The following is a 17,545-nucleotide window of genomic DNA, read 5'->3' as shown; positions in this document are numbered from 1 at the left end:
GGCAGGTGGATCACCTGAGGTCAGGAGTTCGAGACCAGCCTGGCCAACATGGCAAAACCCTGTCTCTACTAAAAATACAAATTAGCCGGGCATGGTGGCTCATGCCTGTAATGCCAGCTACTTGGGAGGCTGAGAAAAGAGAATCACTTGAACCCGGGAGGCAGAGATTGCAGTGATCATACCTCCCGGGAGGCAGAGGTTGGAGATCGTACCACTGCACTCCAGCCTGGGCAAAAAGAGCAAAACTTCGTCTCAAAAAAAAAAAAAAAAAGAAAGAAAATATGGAGAGCCAAGTGATTGATGATAAGGCAGACACTCAGGCCATGGTGGGGAGCAGAACCAGTGTTCCAGAAGCTTCCAGAAGCCACTGGTGCCACCTCCCAGTTACAGGTTTCCCAACCCACACCCTTCTGACTTTATGGGGACTGTTTCCCCTTTTTTGTTTTACCACCTCAGTATGTGCTCCTAAATGCTACATTTCTTTTCTTTTTTTTTTTTTTTTTTGGAGACGGAGTCTCTCACTGTCACCCAGGCTAAACTGCAGTGATGCAATCTCAGCTCACTGCAACCTCCACCTCCCGGGTTCAAGCGATTCTCCTGCCTCAGCCTTAGCTGGGGTTACAGGTGCCTACTACCACACTCGGCTAATTTTTTGTATTTTTAGTAGAGACAAGGTTTCACCACGTTGGTCAGGCTGGTCTTGAACTTCTAACCTCAGTATTCTCCCGCTTCAGGCTCCCAAAATGCTGGGATTACAGGTGTGAGCCGCCGCACCCGGCCCTACATTTTCATTTTGCTTCTTTGTTTATTGAGACAGGGTCTCACTCTGTTGCCCAGGCTGGAGTGCAGTGGTACAATTTCAGCCCACTGCAGCCTCCACCTCCCGGGCTCAAGTGATCCTCCCACCTCAGCCTCCCGAACAGCTGGGACCACAGGCGTGCGCTACCACACCTGGCTAATACTTAAAAATTTTCGTAGAGATGGAGTGTCACTAACTTGCCCAGGCTAGTCTTGAACTACTGGGCTCAAGTGATCTTTCCACCTTAGACTCCTGGGTAGCTGGGACTACAGGCACGCACCACCACGCCCATCTCCATTTGTGTCCAAGTTTCTATAAATACATGTTTTCTTTCCTCCTGGGTATGTACAGAGGCGTGGAATTACTGGGTTAGATGGTAACTGTGTTTAACACTTTGAAGAACTGCCAGACTCTATTCCACAGCGGCCACACCACCCTCCATTCCCAGTAGCGCTGGATGGTTCTCATTTCTCCACAGCCTCACCAACACTGCTCAGTTTCTGTCCTTTTGATTTTAGCCTAGTGGATGCTGCCGCATCTGTGGTGGTTTGGATTTGCATTTCCTTAACAACTGATAATGCCGAGTGGTGTCTCCTGTGTTTATTGGCCATTTGTATACCTTCTTTCCCATCCTGTGCCATTAACAACTTTCTTTCTTGTAAGAGTTTTCTTATATGTTCTAGACTGTAGTCCCTTATCTGATATGATTTACAGAGATTTCCTCCCATTATGCGGGCTGTCTCCCGCTTTCCTGATAGTGTCCTTTAAAGCATAGAAGGTTTTTTGTTGTTGTTGTTGAGACAGTTTTGCTCTTCTTGCCTAGGCTGGAGTGCAGTGGTGCAATCTTGGCTCACTGCAACCTCTGCCTCCCGGGTTCAAGCGATTCTCCTGCCTCAGCCTGCCGAGTAGCTGGGACTGGTGTGCTCCACCATGCCTCGGTAATTTTTTGGTATTTTTAGCAGAGACGGGGTTTCACCATGTTGGCCTGACCTCAGATGATCCACCCGCCTCGGCCTCCCAAAGTGCTGGGATTACAGGTGTGAGCCCCCACGCCAGGCGAATAGACTTTTCTTTCCCCACTGAATTGTCTTGGCATCCTTGTTGAAATTTCTTGACAATAAATGATTATTGTGTAACTTTTTGTAAACTATGAAGTCACTTAAAAAAATGCATGGAGGCTGGATGCGGCGGCTCATGCCTGTAATCCCAGAACTTTTGGGAGGCTGAAGGGGGTGGATCACTTGAGGTCAGGAGTTTGAGACCAGCCTGGCCAACATGGTGAAACCTCGTCTCTACTAAAAATACAAAAAGGAGCCAGGCTTGGTGATGTGCACCTGTAGTCCCAGCTACTCATGAGGCTGAGGCACGAAAATCGCTTGAACCTGGTAGGTGGAGGTTGCAGTGAGCTGAGACCTCACCACTGCACTCCAGCCTGGGTGACAGAGCAAAAATCCATCCAAAAGGAGAGAAAAAAAAAAAAAAAGCACGGAAATGACTGCTGACTTAGCAGGGTCCAGATCTCTCCCTGGCCCCCAAGCGTGAAACTGACTGGCTTCTGGCCTTCGGACCAGGTGGCCTGCAGGGCCTGTGGGTTAAGGGCCATGAAACCACAGGACTGACATCCCCTCTGACCTACCCCCACCCTGGGCCTGTGCCCTGGCCCTGGGGAGCTGTGGCTTCTGTGGAGGGTGGGTAAGGAGCCCTGCCCACTGGCCTCCTCTCCCACCCCACCCTCTGCACCCTGCCCTGTGGTGGCCCACTGCCAGGCCTGGCCCTGCCAAACCAGACTGGGCACTTTCATCCCCTGACTGGCACTGTCCCAGTGGGGCTGACTGCAGGGAGGGGCTGGGGGTGATGCCAGCCTCTGGGGTGGCCCCGGTGCCCTGGCATGATGGCTGCTTCCTCCAGGGCTCCCATCAAAGCAGCTCTGAGAATGTGGTCCCTGCATCTGCAGATTTTGGGATTTGCTGACTAGAGCTGCCTTTCTGAACCACCTGGTTTCTCAGGAAGCAGCAGCCTTCCCCCTGAACCCACCCAGCCACTCCCTGGGTGTGAATTTCCAACCTGGGCACTGGGTACCATGTACAAACCTCAGAGCTCCCACTGGTCCCCAGTTCAAACAAAACCAGCTCTTCACAAAATGCACATGGCAGTCAGAGAAATTTGAGCACTGAATGGATATTCAAGGATATCAAAGATTTTTTTTTTTTCTGAGACAGGGTCTTGCTCTGTTGTCCAGGCTGGAGTACAGTGGCACAATCATGGCCCACCGTGGCCTAAATCTCCTGGGCTCAAGTGATCCTCCCACCTCAGCCTCCCAAGTAGCTGGGACTACAGGTGCGTGCCATGACGCTCAGGTAATTTTTAAATTTTCTGTACAGATGGAGATCTCACCATATCGTCCAGGCTAGTCTCGAATTCCTGGGCTCAAGAGATCTTGCCTCAGCCTCCCACAGTGCTGGGATTACAAGTATGAGAGATCACACCCAGCCCACCATTACATTCTTTTTTTGAAATGGGGTCTCGCTCTGTCACCCAGGCTGGAGTGCAGTGGTGCGATCATAGCTCACTGCAGCCTCGAACTTGCAGGCTTAAAGGATCCCACCGCAGCCTTCCAAGTAGCTGGGACTACAGGCTGTTTGCGCCACTGCACTCCAGCCTGAGTGACACAGTAAGACCCTGTCTTAAAAAAAAAAAAAAGGGCATCTTTGGGAGGCCAAAATGGGCAGATCCCCTGAGCTCAGAAGTTTGGGACCAGCCTGGGTAACATTGTGAGACCCCAACTCTACAAAAACATACAAAAATTAGCCAGGTATGATGGTGCACGCCCATAGCACCAGCTACTTGGAAGGCTGAGGTAGAAGACTGGTTTGAGCCCAGGAGGCCCAGGTTAGTAAGCCAAGATCGTGCCACTGCACTCCAGCCTGAATGACAGAGCCAGATCCTGTCCAAAAAAAAAAAAATTAGTGCTTGCTGTTGGTGGAGTCTACAATGTCTACACGGAGTAGCTGGGACCCCACGGAGTCTACAATGTCTGAGACCCTCAACCCCAGCCTCACCGTCTTGTTCCCTTCCCCCCACACCGGTTTTGGTTCCTCCTACTTCCCCAATTCCTTCATCCAAATGCACAGCGAGGACCCTGGCTCCTCCCCAAAAGGCCTTGGCCCGGTCCTCCTTAGGGGGTGCAGGGGGTCCTGCTGGTCTGGACAGCAAGGCAGCCAGCGGGCAGGCAGCGCAGGCAGGAATAGATGTGGCAGCTCCCGGCATTTATTGATTGCAGCCCCCACAGAGCACACTGCCCTTCCCAGGTGGGGTGAAGCCCAGTGACCAGGGAAGCAGAGGATGCAGCATCCGCCCCGTCGGACTCCTTGTCGGGAAGAAGGCCCTGAGGAGGAACCGCGGCCCGCCTGGGCCATTCCCCCAGGGAGCCAAGCGGGGGGGCCCAGGGGCCCGAGGGACGCAGGCACAATCCCTGAAGACAGAGACCACCTGCTGGTGAGTGGAGAGGCTTTGGCAAAACTAACTGTTAAAGCCACTGCAGGGCAGGCAGCGGCGCGCGGGACCTCGGTGGTCCTCGACCCTCACCCACAATGGCTCCAGAACCACTCTGGGCCACTCCCTCCCAGGCACTCGCTTGTGGTCTGCGTTGTTTGTTCATCCCACCCAGCTGCGGGGTCTCACGGGGAGTTGCAGCTGCCCGAGGACATGGAAGGTCTGGTCGCTCTCAGCAGACACAAAGTGCAGAGCTAGCACTTGGGTGAGCAACAGCCAGGCTGCACCCACACTCTGCCACCCAAGTCCTCGATGGAAAGTGCTGGAAGATGCTGCTTTGGGCATCGGGGGCAGGAGGCAGGGATAATACCCCTCCCCTGGCCCAGGAGAGGGGAGAAATCAGCCTCTGGTAGCCCCTGTTCCCCTGAGGAGCTGCCAGCGGGAGAGGGGCAAGGCCACGCAGTGCCCAGCCGGGAGAGCCTGGTAGCCAGAGCGGGGGTGGTGCAGCTACAGCTGAGAGGGGACGAGGCCAGGAGGAGCTCAGCCAGCAGGTGGGGGGACAGCAGGGGCCTGCTGCGGAGGACGGGTGGCCACGGCCGGGGAGGTCGTGGCCCCAGGAGCAGGTGCTGGGCTTGGGACTCTTTGGAAGAACCTAGCGTGGCTGGCCTGGCAGCCCAGCCATTCCCACGGCTGGTCAGGATGGCACTTTGATGCCAAAGTTTTTGCGTAGCTGTTCCAGAAACACAAAAGTGAGCACGGTGTGGGGGATGAGGCGGATGCCAGCTGGGACGAGGCCCTGGAGGGAGACAGGGAAAATGAGAGACACAGAGCCCGAAGGGACCCGCTCCCCATTGCCCAAGCCGCCACTGCCGCCACCACTGCACCTTGTAAAAGGCCAGAGGCCCGAGCTTCGCTGTCTCCACGGCGCAGTGGAAAACGCCCTGCAGAAAACGCAGTGAAACAATCCAAAAGGCTGCTTCTCACGCAAAAGGCAACGAAAATCCCCTCCCAGGCACCAGCCAGGCACGGTGGCCTGGGCATTCTCAATGTGGGGTGTGGGTGTGGGTGGGTGTGAGCGGTGGCTGCTGGCTGGTAACAGGTGACCACAGGTCTGCAGGCACCAGCCAGGTCAACGGCCACCCTGCCTGCTCATGCGGTACAACCAGGGCCCGAGGGTGCAGCCCAGGGTCCAGTGGGCAGAGGGGGCTGTGAACAGAACCATGAGAATCAGGGATGCAGCACGGCAGGGTCAGGGAGAAGAAAAGGGACAGAGCCACGGGCTCTGCAAACGTGGAAGCCCCATGGAGTTGGCGGGGGCCCAAGACAGGAGACCCAGAGCACCTATGAGGCACAGACTGCCATGAACCGCACCACCTCTGTTAATCTGTGAAAGAAATGTTTTGGCTGGGCACAGTGACTCACGCCTGTAATCCCAGCACTTTGGGAGGCTGAGGTGGCAGATCACTTCAGGCCAGGAGTTCAAGACCAGCCTGGCGAACATGGCGAAACCTTGTCTCTACTAAAAATACAAAAATTAGCCAGGAGTGGTGGCACGTGCCTGTAATCCCAGCACTTTGGGAGGCCGAGGCAAGCGGATCACCTGAGGTCAGGAGTTCAAGACCAGCCTGGCCAACATGGTGAAACCCTGTCTCTACTAAAAATATGAAAAATTAGCCGGGCATGGTGGCGGGCGCCTGTAATCCCAACTACTTGGGAGGCTGAGGCAGGAGAATCGCTTGATCCCAGGAAGTGGAGGTTGCAGTGAGGGGAAAAAAAAAAAAAAGAAAAGAAATGTGTTTTTTTGTTTGTTTTTTTTTTAAGACAGAGTCTCGCTCTGTCACCCAGGCTGGAGTGCAGTGGTGCAATCTCGGCTCACTGCAACCTCCGCCTCCCGAATTCAAGCAATTCTCCTGCCTCAGCCTCCTGAGTAGCTGGGATTACAGGCATGCGCCACCAGGCCCAGCTAATTTTTTTGCATTTTTAGTAGAGACGGGGTTTCACCATGTTGGTCAGGCTGGTCTCCAACTCCTGACTTGTGATCTGCCCGCCTTGGCCTCCCAAAGTGTTGGGATTACAGGCGTGAGCCACCGTGCCTGGCTGAAAAGAAATGTTTTAAGACAGTCTCACTCTGTCACCCAGGCTGGAATGCAGTGGTGCAATCTCGGCTCACTGTGGCCTGGACCTCCTGGGCTCAAGGGATTATCCCACCTCAGCCTCCTGTGTAGCCGGAACTACAGGCATGCACCACCAAGCCTGACTAATTTTGTTTTGTTTTGTTTTTTTGAGACAGTTTCACTCTTGTTGCCCAGGCTGGGGTGCAATGGTGTGATCTCGGCTCACTGCAACCTCCGCCTCCCAGGTTCAAGCGATTCTCCTGCCTCAGCCTCCCGAGTAGCTGGGATTACAGGTGCATGCCACCACACCCAGCTAATTTTTTGTATTTTTAGTAGAGAAGGGGTTTCACCATGTTGGCCAGGCTGGTCTTGAACTCCTGACCTCAGGTGATCTGCTTGCCTCGGCCTCCCAAAGTGCTGGGATGATAGGCATGAGCCACCGCACCTGGCCCCTAATTTTTGTAATTTTGGTAGAGACAGGGTTTCAGTATGTTGCCCAGGCTGGTCTTGAACTCCTAGACTCAAGCAGTCTGCCTGCCTCAGGCTCTCAAAGTGCTGGGGTTACAGGCATGAGCCACTGAGCCGGGCCAAGAAGTCTTCTCTAAAAACAAAAACAAGGCAAAGGTATTCAAAGGCACAACCCTCTCCCAAGGCAAGTGCTGTGCAGAGACAGGCAACTAGAAGGGAGGGACACCCTTCCCCGGGTCCCCAGTGCGAGTGTCCACCCCCCGCAGAGGTGAGGGGACTCACTGGGCTGTGCAGCCCAACTGCACAGGCAGGGCCCCACTCACCTCATACTCCCCCTTGGAGTTCATCAGGCGAGTCTTCAGCACATCCAGGGGCTGACACAGGAACGTGGCACATCCACCCTGAGGAGGGGGCTCGTCACCAGAGGCCTGTCAGGTACCCCAGGCACCATCGCCGAATCCCACCCACATGCCAGCCCCTCCACCTGACTCCTAGGGTGGGCCAGGAACATGCTGGCGGGGGCACCAGGCTGACCCATGAGCTCCCAAAGCCCTGGCACCCACTTATGAGCCCCAGGGGGCACTGCCAGATGCCCAAGGCCCCCGCCTCCCCCAGCCCTCGCCCCATCCTGGGTGCCCTCAGCGCCCAAGGCCGGCCCAGGGACGCCCGCCCTAGCCATGCAGGCCACTTACTGCAATAAAGCTGGCGACAAAGTGAGTGAAGATGTTGTCAGAGAGGTACCCGGTGCTAAGGACCAGCTGCTTGGCCTGGTCGTAGCAGGACAGCTGCAGGGGCACAAGGGCAGTCAGGGCAGTAGGGGGGACCCCAGCTTGGGGAAAGCACACAGGGCCCCAGGCGACACCACCTGGCAATGGCCAAGCACCTGCTCCGTCTGTCCGTCCGTGAGGCCCAGACAGGGGAGGCACCTGCCCGAGGTCCTTCACAGGCTGCAGCCCTGACCCACCCGTGCCCCCCACCCTGCCCCACAAGGTCACAGCTGGTGGCTCCCCAGGAGGGTTTCGGCGCCCAGTGCCTTGTTCTATGGCCCCTCTGAAGATGGAGGTCAGTGGTCGCAGGCACCGCCCACACCCACCCCACGCAGGAGGCCTACCTGGCCCACAGTGACTAAGGCCCCTCGGCTGGATGCCATGGTTGCACCCGAGAACAGTCTCCTGAGACCCTCTGCACAAGGAAGGGGTGAGGCAAGGGGTGAGGCCAGGGGTGAGGCCAGGCACCTGGCCCAAATCCCTCGGCGCCCAGTCTTCTACAGCGCTGCCCACCCTGCCTGCCCCCCAGAACCCTGCCTGTGCACAGCACCTGCCCCTCACCTTCGCGAGCTACGCGGTACAGGCCATCCAGCGCATGGGCGTAGCTGCCGGGGACACGGAATGACCACATGAGACTCCCCCTGACCACCGGCTCCCACAGAGGGTCCTCCCAGGCCCCGATGCAGGCCGGGGGTTCTCGAGGAAGCAGAGGCCTCATGGGCCTGAAGATCTCTCCCTGGGAACATGAGGCTGGTCCTGACGTCCCACAGCCACCTCGCCCGCCCCGCCCGGCCCTCAGGGCGGAGGCTCCATCTTTTCCAACAGAGTCCCTGGCTGGGCACTGCTCCTAGCATGCAGGCCTCCTGCCCGCCAGCCCCCGGGGTCCTGGGGGAACACAGTCTGTGCGCACAGCTAGAAGCCAAAACTCCCCAGGGGTCCTTGGAAGGGGCGGGGGAAGTGGCTCACACTGCAGTTGGAGCGGACCCCGGGCCCTGGAAAGACCCCAGGCCGTGGCAGGAGGGCACAGCTGCCCTGAGCTGGGCAGGGAGGCAGCGCCTCCTTCGGGCGTTTCTGTTGCATGCGCTCTCTCCATACCTGGGGCGTTCGCCTCCGCACTCACCACCCTGGGGTGCAAACAGGCCCAGCCCCCAATCCAACAAGGCTCTCCCCACAGGAAGAACCCAAAGGTCCTGGGGGGCAGAGTGACACCCCCGAGTCCAGAACAGCCGTCAGGACCCTCCACGGACCGTGCAGGCACCGCGGCCTGCTGGAGCCCCAGCTGGGTCACGGCAGAGCAGCCGGGGGTCCGCTCCCGCCCGAACCTCCTGCACCCCAACCACCCCGAGAAGGCCGCCCATGACTCACTTGCGCCGCTGACCCTGGGGCAGCTTCACGTCGTTCTGCATCCTGAAACAGAAGCAGGCGGCGGGAGGGGCAGGAGGGGCGGGCGGGCCGAGGGGCATGGGCAGCCCTGGCAGCACAGGGGAGCTCACGCTGGTCAGCGGGGCCCACAGGACAGGGCACGCCGGGGCTCAGGGACACCCACCCTCCTATGCCCAGGACACCAGGGTCTCAGTGGCTTGTTCCAGGCTGACCCCACCCTGCAAGCAGCCCTGGCAGGCCCTGGCCTGTCTGGGGACAAGAAAGCCCCTGGCCTTGCAGGTGGGGTGGGGGAACACCAACCTGACGTTGACCAAGTCTGCGGGCGTCCCCACGAAGCCTCCAGCTAAACCTGCGGTGACACAAACCCCAGAGATGAGCCGTGCTGACACACGGTGTCCTCGGCCGACTTGACCACCCCGCGCCCCTCCCCCTCCCGCCCGGCAGCTCACCGCTGACGGAGCCCAGCAACACCTTCTGGTGGAAGGGGAGAGGCCCCTGGCTGCCCTTGGCCACGCGGTCCCGCACAGTCTCGTAGATGGCGAACCGAGTCAGGGAGTAGGTCATCTGGGGGAGAAGGGCCTGGCTTGGAGGGACGGGCACGCCCCACACCCCTCAGCCTCGCCACCCGGCCCAGCCAGGGATCCCCCTCAGCCCGAGGGGCCACAGGGACCCTGAGGGGCCTTCCCAAGGCCACTGTGCCAGCATGCGGCTGAGCCAGTTCACAAATCTAGAGCTGCACCCTGCTTTCTCACTCCCTGGGCCTCAGCTTCCCCACCGGTAAGTGGCGGTCTCAGGCCCAGCCCTGCAAACTGGGTGGGTGCCCATGGGAGGCCCACCCTGGGGTCACCAGCTCTCGGCCTGGTGGGTCGTTCCTTGCACAAAGTCTTGAAAAGGGGATGGAAGTAGCTTGGATGCCACTGCAGGACTCAGCCCCAGTCTGGGAGCCCTGAGGGACCATGGGGAGCCCAAGGCTGGCACACACCACGCACCTGTCTGCACAGCGAGGCGCTCAGGCCGTTGTAGAGTGCCAGGATGCCGTCGGTACGCACCACCCGCAGCGCCATGCCCGTCATGCGCAGCTTCACCTCCTGCTGCGTCTGCAGATGCACCTGCGGGAGTGAGTGCTCTCAGACCCCACAGCGACCCCGAGGGATCGGTGCCAGGTTCATCCAGAGAGGGGGAAACTGAGGCAGGAGGCAGTGATAAGGCCTCCCACGGCCCTGCCCGGGGACTCCACACCCGTGCCTGGAACCAGCTCACACCACTGCTTTCCAACAGCAACCACACCAGTGGACACGGAGCTGAGAGTGTCCGCGAGCCCCGCGAGCGCCCCGCGTACCACCTGAGTATTGGCTGCACTGGCCGCAGGGGCTCGCCATTCTCCTTCTACAGATGAGGAAACTGAGGCACGGAGAGGTAACGCACCCGCTGGTGCCATCAGGATTTGGGCCCGGCGAGGAGACCCCAGAGCCCTACTTTTTATCCACCACACCACGTCTCAAGAGGGACAAACGTTTATGGGCGCTCAGAAACGGCGAGGGAGCCTGCAGGACCATGGGAGACTGAGGAGGTAGCCATAGAAAGCCTTGAAAGGCAACAGGAGCTCAGCAGCAGACAAGGGGACAGAGCATAGCGGCCTCCTCCGCAAAGCACCTAGGAGCTGTGGGCAGGCACTCGGGGGCTGTCAGCCCGACAACCTCCCATTCCGTTGGCCTCCACCACTCACAGGACCTCTGCCTCCTTGCCTGGCCAGCTGAGAGCTCCCGGCAGTAGGGGGATTGGCCAGGGCCAGACAGGAAGGCCAGCACCTGGCCCAGGATCCCAGCTCCTGGGTCCCACCCCCAGCACTGACCCCAAAGAAGTCCTTCCGCTGCTCAGTGTGACCTGCACGTGCGCGGCCCCTGTCACTCACGCCCAGGGTCGGCAAGGATGGGTGGGGACAGAGAGGGGCCTCCCATTGTGCGAGCCCAGCAGAACAGAGGGACTGGGCCACACAGGCAGCAGCCCCCGTCCCGGCCAGATGCGATGGTAGGTACTGTAGGGACATGGGACAAAGTGATCAAGAAGCTTTAAAAGATCTTTCCAACGGCCAGGCAGAGAGGCCTGGTGAGCCGTCCTCAGGAGCACACCCTGACCACAGCGCCATATGCTGCCAGCAGCTGGCTGCTCCCGCCCTCCCAGGCCAGAGGGCAGTCCCGCCTCCCCCAGGCGGTGTTCTGCAGCCAGAGAGCGCCTGGTGGGGGAGGGCCAAGGGGCAGTGGGGCTCAGAGGGCCCCGGACAAGGGACAGCAGCACGCAGGTCCCGCCTTCAACACCCAGATGAACGTGGGAGAGGCCCTGGGGGGGGGCACCTGTGCGGCGCCCAGGAGGAAAGGAAGAGCCCGATGCCAAGGAGGGGCTCCTTCTGCCCATGCCAGCGCCTTCCTGTTGCTGTGGCTGCATCTCACTGGCCGTGGCTGCCTGTGGCCTGGGAGCTCTGAAGGCCTCTCCCAGGACCAGTGAGGTCTCAGGTGCCCCAAGACGCCCACATCTGCTCACCTGGCCTTCACTCAGCGGCCAGCATTGTTGCTCATTAGTAAAGCCAGTCCCCTCAAAGGCTGCTGGAATACAAGTCCCCTGGGCAGGCTGCTAAAATAAAGGTCCCCCAGACAGGCGGCTGCCCAGTGACCACAGCCAGGTTCACAGGGCAGGGCCTGCTGGGCAAACTGTGCAAAGCCTCAGGCCCTTTCTTCTTTGTTCTCTGTGGCAAGACACGGTCAGAAAACAATGCCCCTTGGCTGTCCCTGGGAAACAAGGAGAGCTCTGTCTTATTTTGCCCCAAAAGCATTTAAAAAAAAAAAGTAAAAAAACGGTGGCTGCTTCTCTGAGAAATGCCCACTTTCATAGGGCCAGGACCACACGCGTGCAGGGTCTCCTGGCATCTCTCCTGGGGGTGTGCTGGTCGTAACATCGCTTCCAGTGCCCACCCAGCTCTCCGAAGGAAGCAGCCCAAAGCCGGGGCATCGGGTCACCCCACTTGCCCAGGGACACGTCCGGAGGTGTGCTAAACACCCTTGGGTGGGGGGCGGCTTGGCCCACACCCTGGGTGTGCTACAGCCAGCACGTCTCTAGATGCCAACACCTGTGCACCTCACAGAACTCCCCCCACAACTTCTAACTAGGCGGAAGGAGCGTTCTTGAATGTATGGAGGTGGGTGGCTCAGAAAGGCCAAGTGACTCGCCCAAGGTCACCAGGTATTAAAGTGTAGAGCTGGGGCTGGATCGCCACCTGCCGAGAACTGGGAAGCCGGCTGGGAAGCTGGGGAGCGCGGCTGCGCCCTGCAGGCCTCGAGCTCGGCGGCCACCACTGGAGGGCCACCCGGGATCGGCCATCCGGACGTCGGGGGCCTCCTCGCCCTCTCCAGGAGGGAGCCCCGGGCGCGGCGATCCCCGAGCGCGTGGGGCCGGGCTGCTGCCTTTGCAGGCGTCTCGGCGGCGCCAGGGTCCCATCCGCCCCGCGTCCCGGGCCCCGGCCTCACCTTGAGCAGGTCCAGCGGGTGCGTGCAGCAGGCGGCCCCGCAGGAGGCCAGCCCCCCGAAGTACCAGCGCGACACGCGCGCCTCGGCTGCCATGGCCCAAGAGAGCCCAATCCCGGCCCGACCACAACCCGACCCCTGCCCTACCCCGGCGTGTACCGGCCGCAGCGCCCCGCGCCCCGCGCCCCGCTCCCGGTTCAAAGCGCCGCCCGCGCGCCCGCACCCCGCACAGCCAATGCGCGCGCGCGCCCCGGGGGCGGGACCGCTAGGCCACGCCCCCCTGCGATTGAGGCGGGCCCGGCGCCTTAAAGCGGCCGCGAGGGGCGCCGAGCGCGGTGGGCCCGGCCTGCGGACGCGCGGGTGCTCCGCGGCTGCTGCGCGGCCGCCTCCACTCCCCCGGGCCCCTGGCGTCCTCCCTTCCCCAGGCCGGAGCGCAGGGCCGAAGGCCACCGCCCGGGGACCGGCCCCAGGCACACGGGACCGCGGCGGGCGCCCTGCCAATCCCCAGGAGGCCCGGCCCCTGGCCCTGAACCTGCACCCGGTGGCCACCCCGCCGCGCAGGCGCTGGCTCGTGAGTCACCTGGCGGGGGCCACGTGTGTGCGGCGTGGGCCCTGCGTCCACACAGGTCTGCAACCCCTGCCCCCACGAGGGCTCAACCCCGGCCCACCTGCAAGAGAACAGAAAACCGGCTTCGGGAGCCGGGCGCGGTGGCTCACGCCTGTAATCCCAGTTAATCAGGAAGCTGAGGCAGTAGAATTGCTTGAATCCGGGAGGCAGAGGTTGCAGTGAGCTGAGATCGCGCCACTGCACTCCAGCCTGGGCGACAGAGCGAGACTCCATCTCAAAAAAAAAAAAAAAGAAAGAAAAAGAAAAGAAAAAAAAACCTGCTTGGGGCCAGACTGAATGAAAACTGGGAAAAAAGGCGGTTAGGAAGGACTTGCCTCTCCCTTCCCACACACAGATGCCTGGAAGCTCCTGCTCAGTTCTGGTCTGGCTCTGACCAGACGCCCCAGGCAACCACCCTGGAAGTGGGGCCCCGGGGTGGATTCTAGGGCTCTTGTTCCCAGGAGATGCCTGCCTGCATCTGGGCCCCTGCTTGGATTCCACTTCCCTGCGAAGAACAAGGAGGCGCTGGTGTGTTCCTGGCCCAGGTGCACCTGCTGGGCAAAATGAAATTTAAGTCCCCAAGGCTGCTTTAGGGCTGGGCCACAGGGATGAAGAACCTGCAGCTCCAGCTTGGTCATTGCTGTCCGGCCTCCCCCACCCTCCAGGGCGAAGGGTGAGGGGCACTGGAAAAACAACTCGTGGTCCCTGGAACCCCTCAAGCACCAGAATGTGTCCAGCCCTGCCTCTGCACATCCAGCGATGCCCTGGCTGTGTCAGAAGCGCAAGACGCACACTTAGGATTTTCAGCTTGGCTGTGGGTTTATTGGGCCGTAACCCCAACGTAGGCAGGCAGGCTATTTGTCTAAATCGGCCAACTGGAGGAGACTGTTTTCTAGACCCTTAGGTGGCCTCTGACCCCAGAAGTCATCAGCAGAAGATTTGGGTTGGGGAGTGAGCAGCTAACCAGAGGCGGTACCCCTGCCAGGAAGTGTGTCCTGGACCTTGGTTTGGTTGGGTCCCTCAGGTGTTGCCCACACAGACCGTAACTACCTGGCAATCAAGAAGGGTGCCAGATGGACACTGGGGGTGAAAACACAGCCACGCCTTGTGGGGAAGCGGGTGGAGGTGCTCAGGAGGCAACCAGGAGAGTGCGGTGCAGCACTGCCCGCACCAAGCCTGGGCTGGGGCTCAACAGGAAGCGTGGAGATGGCGCAAATGCACCGCAGGGACTCAGAGGGATCACGCTGGGCTTAAAAGGCCCAGAGCAAACAGATTCAACCGTTAGGAAGCAGGGGAAGTGGCCCGATCTTAATGGAAATTTCCCAGCAAGAGGACGGGCTTCCTTGTCCGGGGCCATCCAGGCTCACACCTGAGTCCCGCAGACTTGGCTGTGCCCACAGCGCCTGTCTCACTCAGTGTAAACCAAGATGAGTTGCATCCATCGGCTCCCGATTACCAAGAATCAGAGGCGATGGATGGAAACCTTGGGGGAAGCAGGGCCTGGAGGGCCAGTGTCCCCTGAGTCTGTGAGACACTCCAGGAAGGAGGGGGGCGGGCCTGGGCTGCAACCTGTCCCTCCCAAGGCCACCTGCAAGACAGGGCTGAAACTGGCTGCTGGCGGAGACCCCCCAACCCACAGAACACTGGCTCCCTGCTGAAGGAGGAACTGCTCCAAAGCAGAAAGAGCAGGGCCCAGCGGGTAAGGAGCGGGAACTGAAAAGCTTCACAAAGAACAAAAAAGGCTGGGCAGGGCAGCTCTCACCTGTAATCCCAGCACTTTGGGAGGCCAAGGTAGGAGGATCTCTTGAGGCCAGGCGTTTCAGACCAGCCTGCGCAACACAGTGAGACCACATCTCTAAAAAAAATCAAAAGATTAGCCGGGCATGATGGCACGTGCCTATAGTCCCAGCTACCTGGGAGGATGAGGTAGGACAATTGCTTGAGCACAGGAGGCTGAGGCTGCAGTGAGCCTTGATCAGGCCACTGCACTCCAGCTCGGGCGACAGAGTGAGATCGTGTCTATATTTAAAAAATAAAAATAGGACAGGTGTGGTGGCTCACGCCTGTAATCCCAGCACTTTGGGAGGCTGAGGTGGGTGATCACCTGGGGTTAGGAATTCGAGACCATCCTGGCCAACGTGGTGAAATGCTGTCTCTACTAAAAATACAAAAATTAGCTGGGTGTTGTGGTGGGCGCCTGTAATCCCAGCTACTAGGGAGGATAAGGCAGGAGAATCGCTTGAACCTGGGAGGTGGAGGTTGCAGTGAGCCAAGATCGTGCCATTGCACTCCAGCCTGGGTGACAAGAGCAAAACTCACCCAAAAAAATTAAAATTAAAAAAGATAAAAATAAGGTTCAAGACCAGCCTGGCCAACAGGGTGAAACCCTGTCTCTACTAATAAAAATACAAAATTAGCTGGGCGTGGTGGTACATGCCTATAATTCCAGCTTCTTGGGAAGGTGAGGCAGGACAATTGCTTGAACCCGGCAGGTGGAGGCTGCAGTGAGCCAAGACTGCACCACCAGCCCGGGTGACAGACTGACACCCTGTTTCATAAAAATAAATACATAAATAAGTAAATAAAACATTAAAAAAATAGAACAAAAGTGCAAGGAGCTGTAGAGGACTGAAGTTTGTGAACTCTGTGAGCTAGAGATGCCGGGAGAGCAGTCAGAAGGTGAGGAATCCTGGAAAACAGGAAATGCATCCAGGGCCAGAGGCTTTTTCAAATGATGAATCTAGAACTGCAGGTCGGGGACTCACAAGGATCCCTGATGGATTCTCAAACGGATCGTAAGTTATGTCGGTAGGCCCAAGGGGGTGGTTGGGGCAGACTGAGCAAGCTCACGGGACAGGGCTCCCCGTCCAGCCTCCGACTGCGGCCTGGCATCCACCGCAGTGTCCTGCTGCTTGGCATCCACAGGTTATTTTGGGGACCCCCGGCAGGGAGGAAAGGGCCTCTCGGTGGCTCCTGCGAGTGGCCTGGCAGATGCCTGAGCCAGGGTAGACAGTGAGGAGTTGCGGGCAGAGATTTTGCTGGTCTATCTGGCCTGGGTGCAGCCTGGATGAAGACAGCATGTCTGTCTGACCCCAAGCAGGGCTCGTCCCTGAGCTCAGATGTTCGCTGCCTTCCAGAGGGGAAAGGCAGTTGGGGTCAGCAGGGCACCAGGCAGAATGCACCCAGCCCCAGGTGGCAGTGTCACCTCCTGAGGGAAGACCATTAACCCCTCAAAATGGATACCATGGCCAATGGGGACTTCCAGGCTTGGCTTGGGACAGCCTTTCCTGGGGACAGCAGGTTAGTCAGAGAAACTCTACCAGAAGGCCTTGGAAAAGGACCTGGGCCAGGCAGGGTGTACATGCACAGTGAGCCTGAAACTCCCTGCCCCTCCCGCTCCCCCAGGAGTCCCAGCCAGTGGGCAGCTCCCAGACACACGCTGCCCCTTTCTGGTCCCATCCAAGGGATCCTTCCACCAGGAAAACTGAGGCTGGAGGGCATGGCAGCCTACGGGGCCATCACACCGGGCATGTTTCCCGAAGCAGGTGCGGAACATGGCCTGTCTCTGGCCTCGTTGTGGGCCTACAGCCTGGGGGCTGGCTTTGGTCATGGGCCAGCTGAGACAGAAATCCGCTGATTCTCTCCCAGGCTTGGCTGAAAACAGGTGTGCCCAAGAAAAGGCGGCCACGGGTCCTTAAAGCAAGGCCCCGGCCGTTCCAGCCAGTCCATGGGGCCACACCCCCTGTACTCAGCAGTGGCACCAAGGGGTCTGCAGCCCGAGAGTGGCTGCCAAGGGCTGCCCAGCACTGGGCCACACCTCACCAAGTGCACAGTCACCAGTGCTCCAAGCTGACCCCAGCACTCCCGGTCCCCATGTCCACAAGCCCCTCCTGCCGCTTTGCCCAGGTCCCAGGATACCCCACTTAAGGGCCCCAGAGGAATAGCTGACACCCCAACCCTGCAGATGGCAGGTGCATCCCACACCCCTCCCCAATCCCCCTGCGCAGCCCCGTGGCCGGGTTTAGGTTCAGGGGTACTTGCAGCCTAAGCTAGGGGTGGCATCGCCGGCTCCAAGGCTGCCTCGGTTTCTCAGGCGAGTGCTGAACTTCCTGTTGCCTTAAAGAGGGCCAACACTGAAAACAGGGAGGGTTCCCGCTGCCCAGGTCCTCCACACCACTGCCGTCCACCAGGCCCACTGTGGGGTCTCAGGACAGGGCCCTGCACACCGGGGACCCGATGAATGTCTGTAGACTCTCAGATGTCTGCTGAGGAGGCAGGGAACAAGCCTCCCATCCCGTACCAGCCTCGATCCCTGCACTGGCCCCACAGCTCGGCCTGAGCACGGCAGTCCACATACTGCCCGGATCCCCGCACTGGCCCGGCAGCTCGGCCTGAGCACG

The 17,545-nt window shown here is 59.4% G+C and overlaps 1 protein-coding gene across 8 annotated transcripts; it reads right to left on the bottom strand.

Annotated features, from left to right (window-relative positions):
- Positions 1 to 4,044: 4,044 nt before the first annotated feature.
- On the bottom strand, positions 4,045 to 13,355 carry SLC25A10 (solute carrier family 25 member 10). 8 transcript variants are annotated; one of them, XR_010153156.1, is made up of 11 exons: positions 12,542 to 12,783; positions 10,013 to 10,132; positions 9,473 to 9,587; positions 9,324 to 9,372; positions 9,006 to 9,047; positions 8,202 to 8,245; positions 7,985 to 8,055; positions 7,566 to 7,658; positions 7,197 to 7,274; positions 5,176 to 5,497; positions 4,045 to 5,087 (listed from the first exon to the last, which is right to left on the bottom strand). XR_010153156.1 is itself a non-coding variant. In XM_009433509.5 (11 exons), exons 2-11 carry the CDS (start codon positions 10,094 to 10,096, stop codon positions 4,986 to 4,988), a joined length of 735 nt encoding a protein of 244 aa, XP_009431784.1. In that variant the 5' UTR covers positions 10,097 to 10,132; positions 13,207 to 13,355; the 3' UTR covers positions 4,045 to 4,985. The 8 variants fall into 8 exon arrangements, 6 of the variants coding, with proteins under 6 accessions (XP_009431784.1, XP_001163693.1, XP_009431783.1 ...); XR_010153155.1 differs by lacking the exon at positions 12,542 to 12,783 and adding an exon at positions 10,876 to 11,165; XM_009433509.5 differs by lacking the exon at positions 12,542 to 12,783 and adding an exon at positions 13,207 to 13,355 and having other exon boundaries at positions 5,176 to 5,232.
- Between the last annotated feature and the right edge of the window lie 4,190 nt (positions 13,356 to 17,545).

Source organism: Pan troglodytes, chromosome 19 (assembly GCF_028858775.2).
Source record: "Pan troglodytes isolate AG18354 chromosome 19, NHGRI_mPanTro3-v2.0_pri, whole genome shotgun sequence".
Taxonomy (NCBI): domain Eukaryota; kingdom Metazoa; phylum Chordata; class Mammalia; order Primates; family Hominidae; genus Pan; species Pan troglodytes.
The sequence above is the reverse complement of the archived record's forward strand: the minus strand, read 5'-3'. Positions and strand labels throughout refer to the sequence as shown.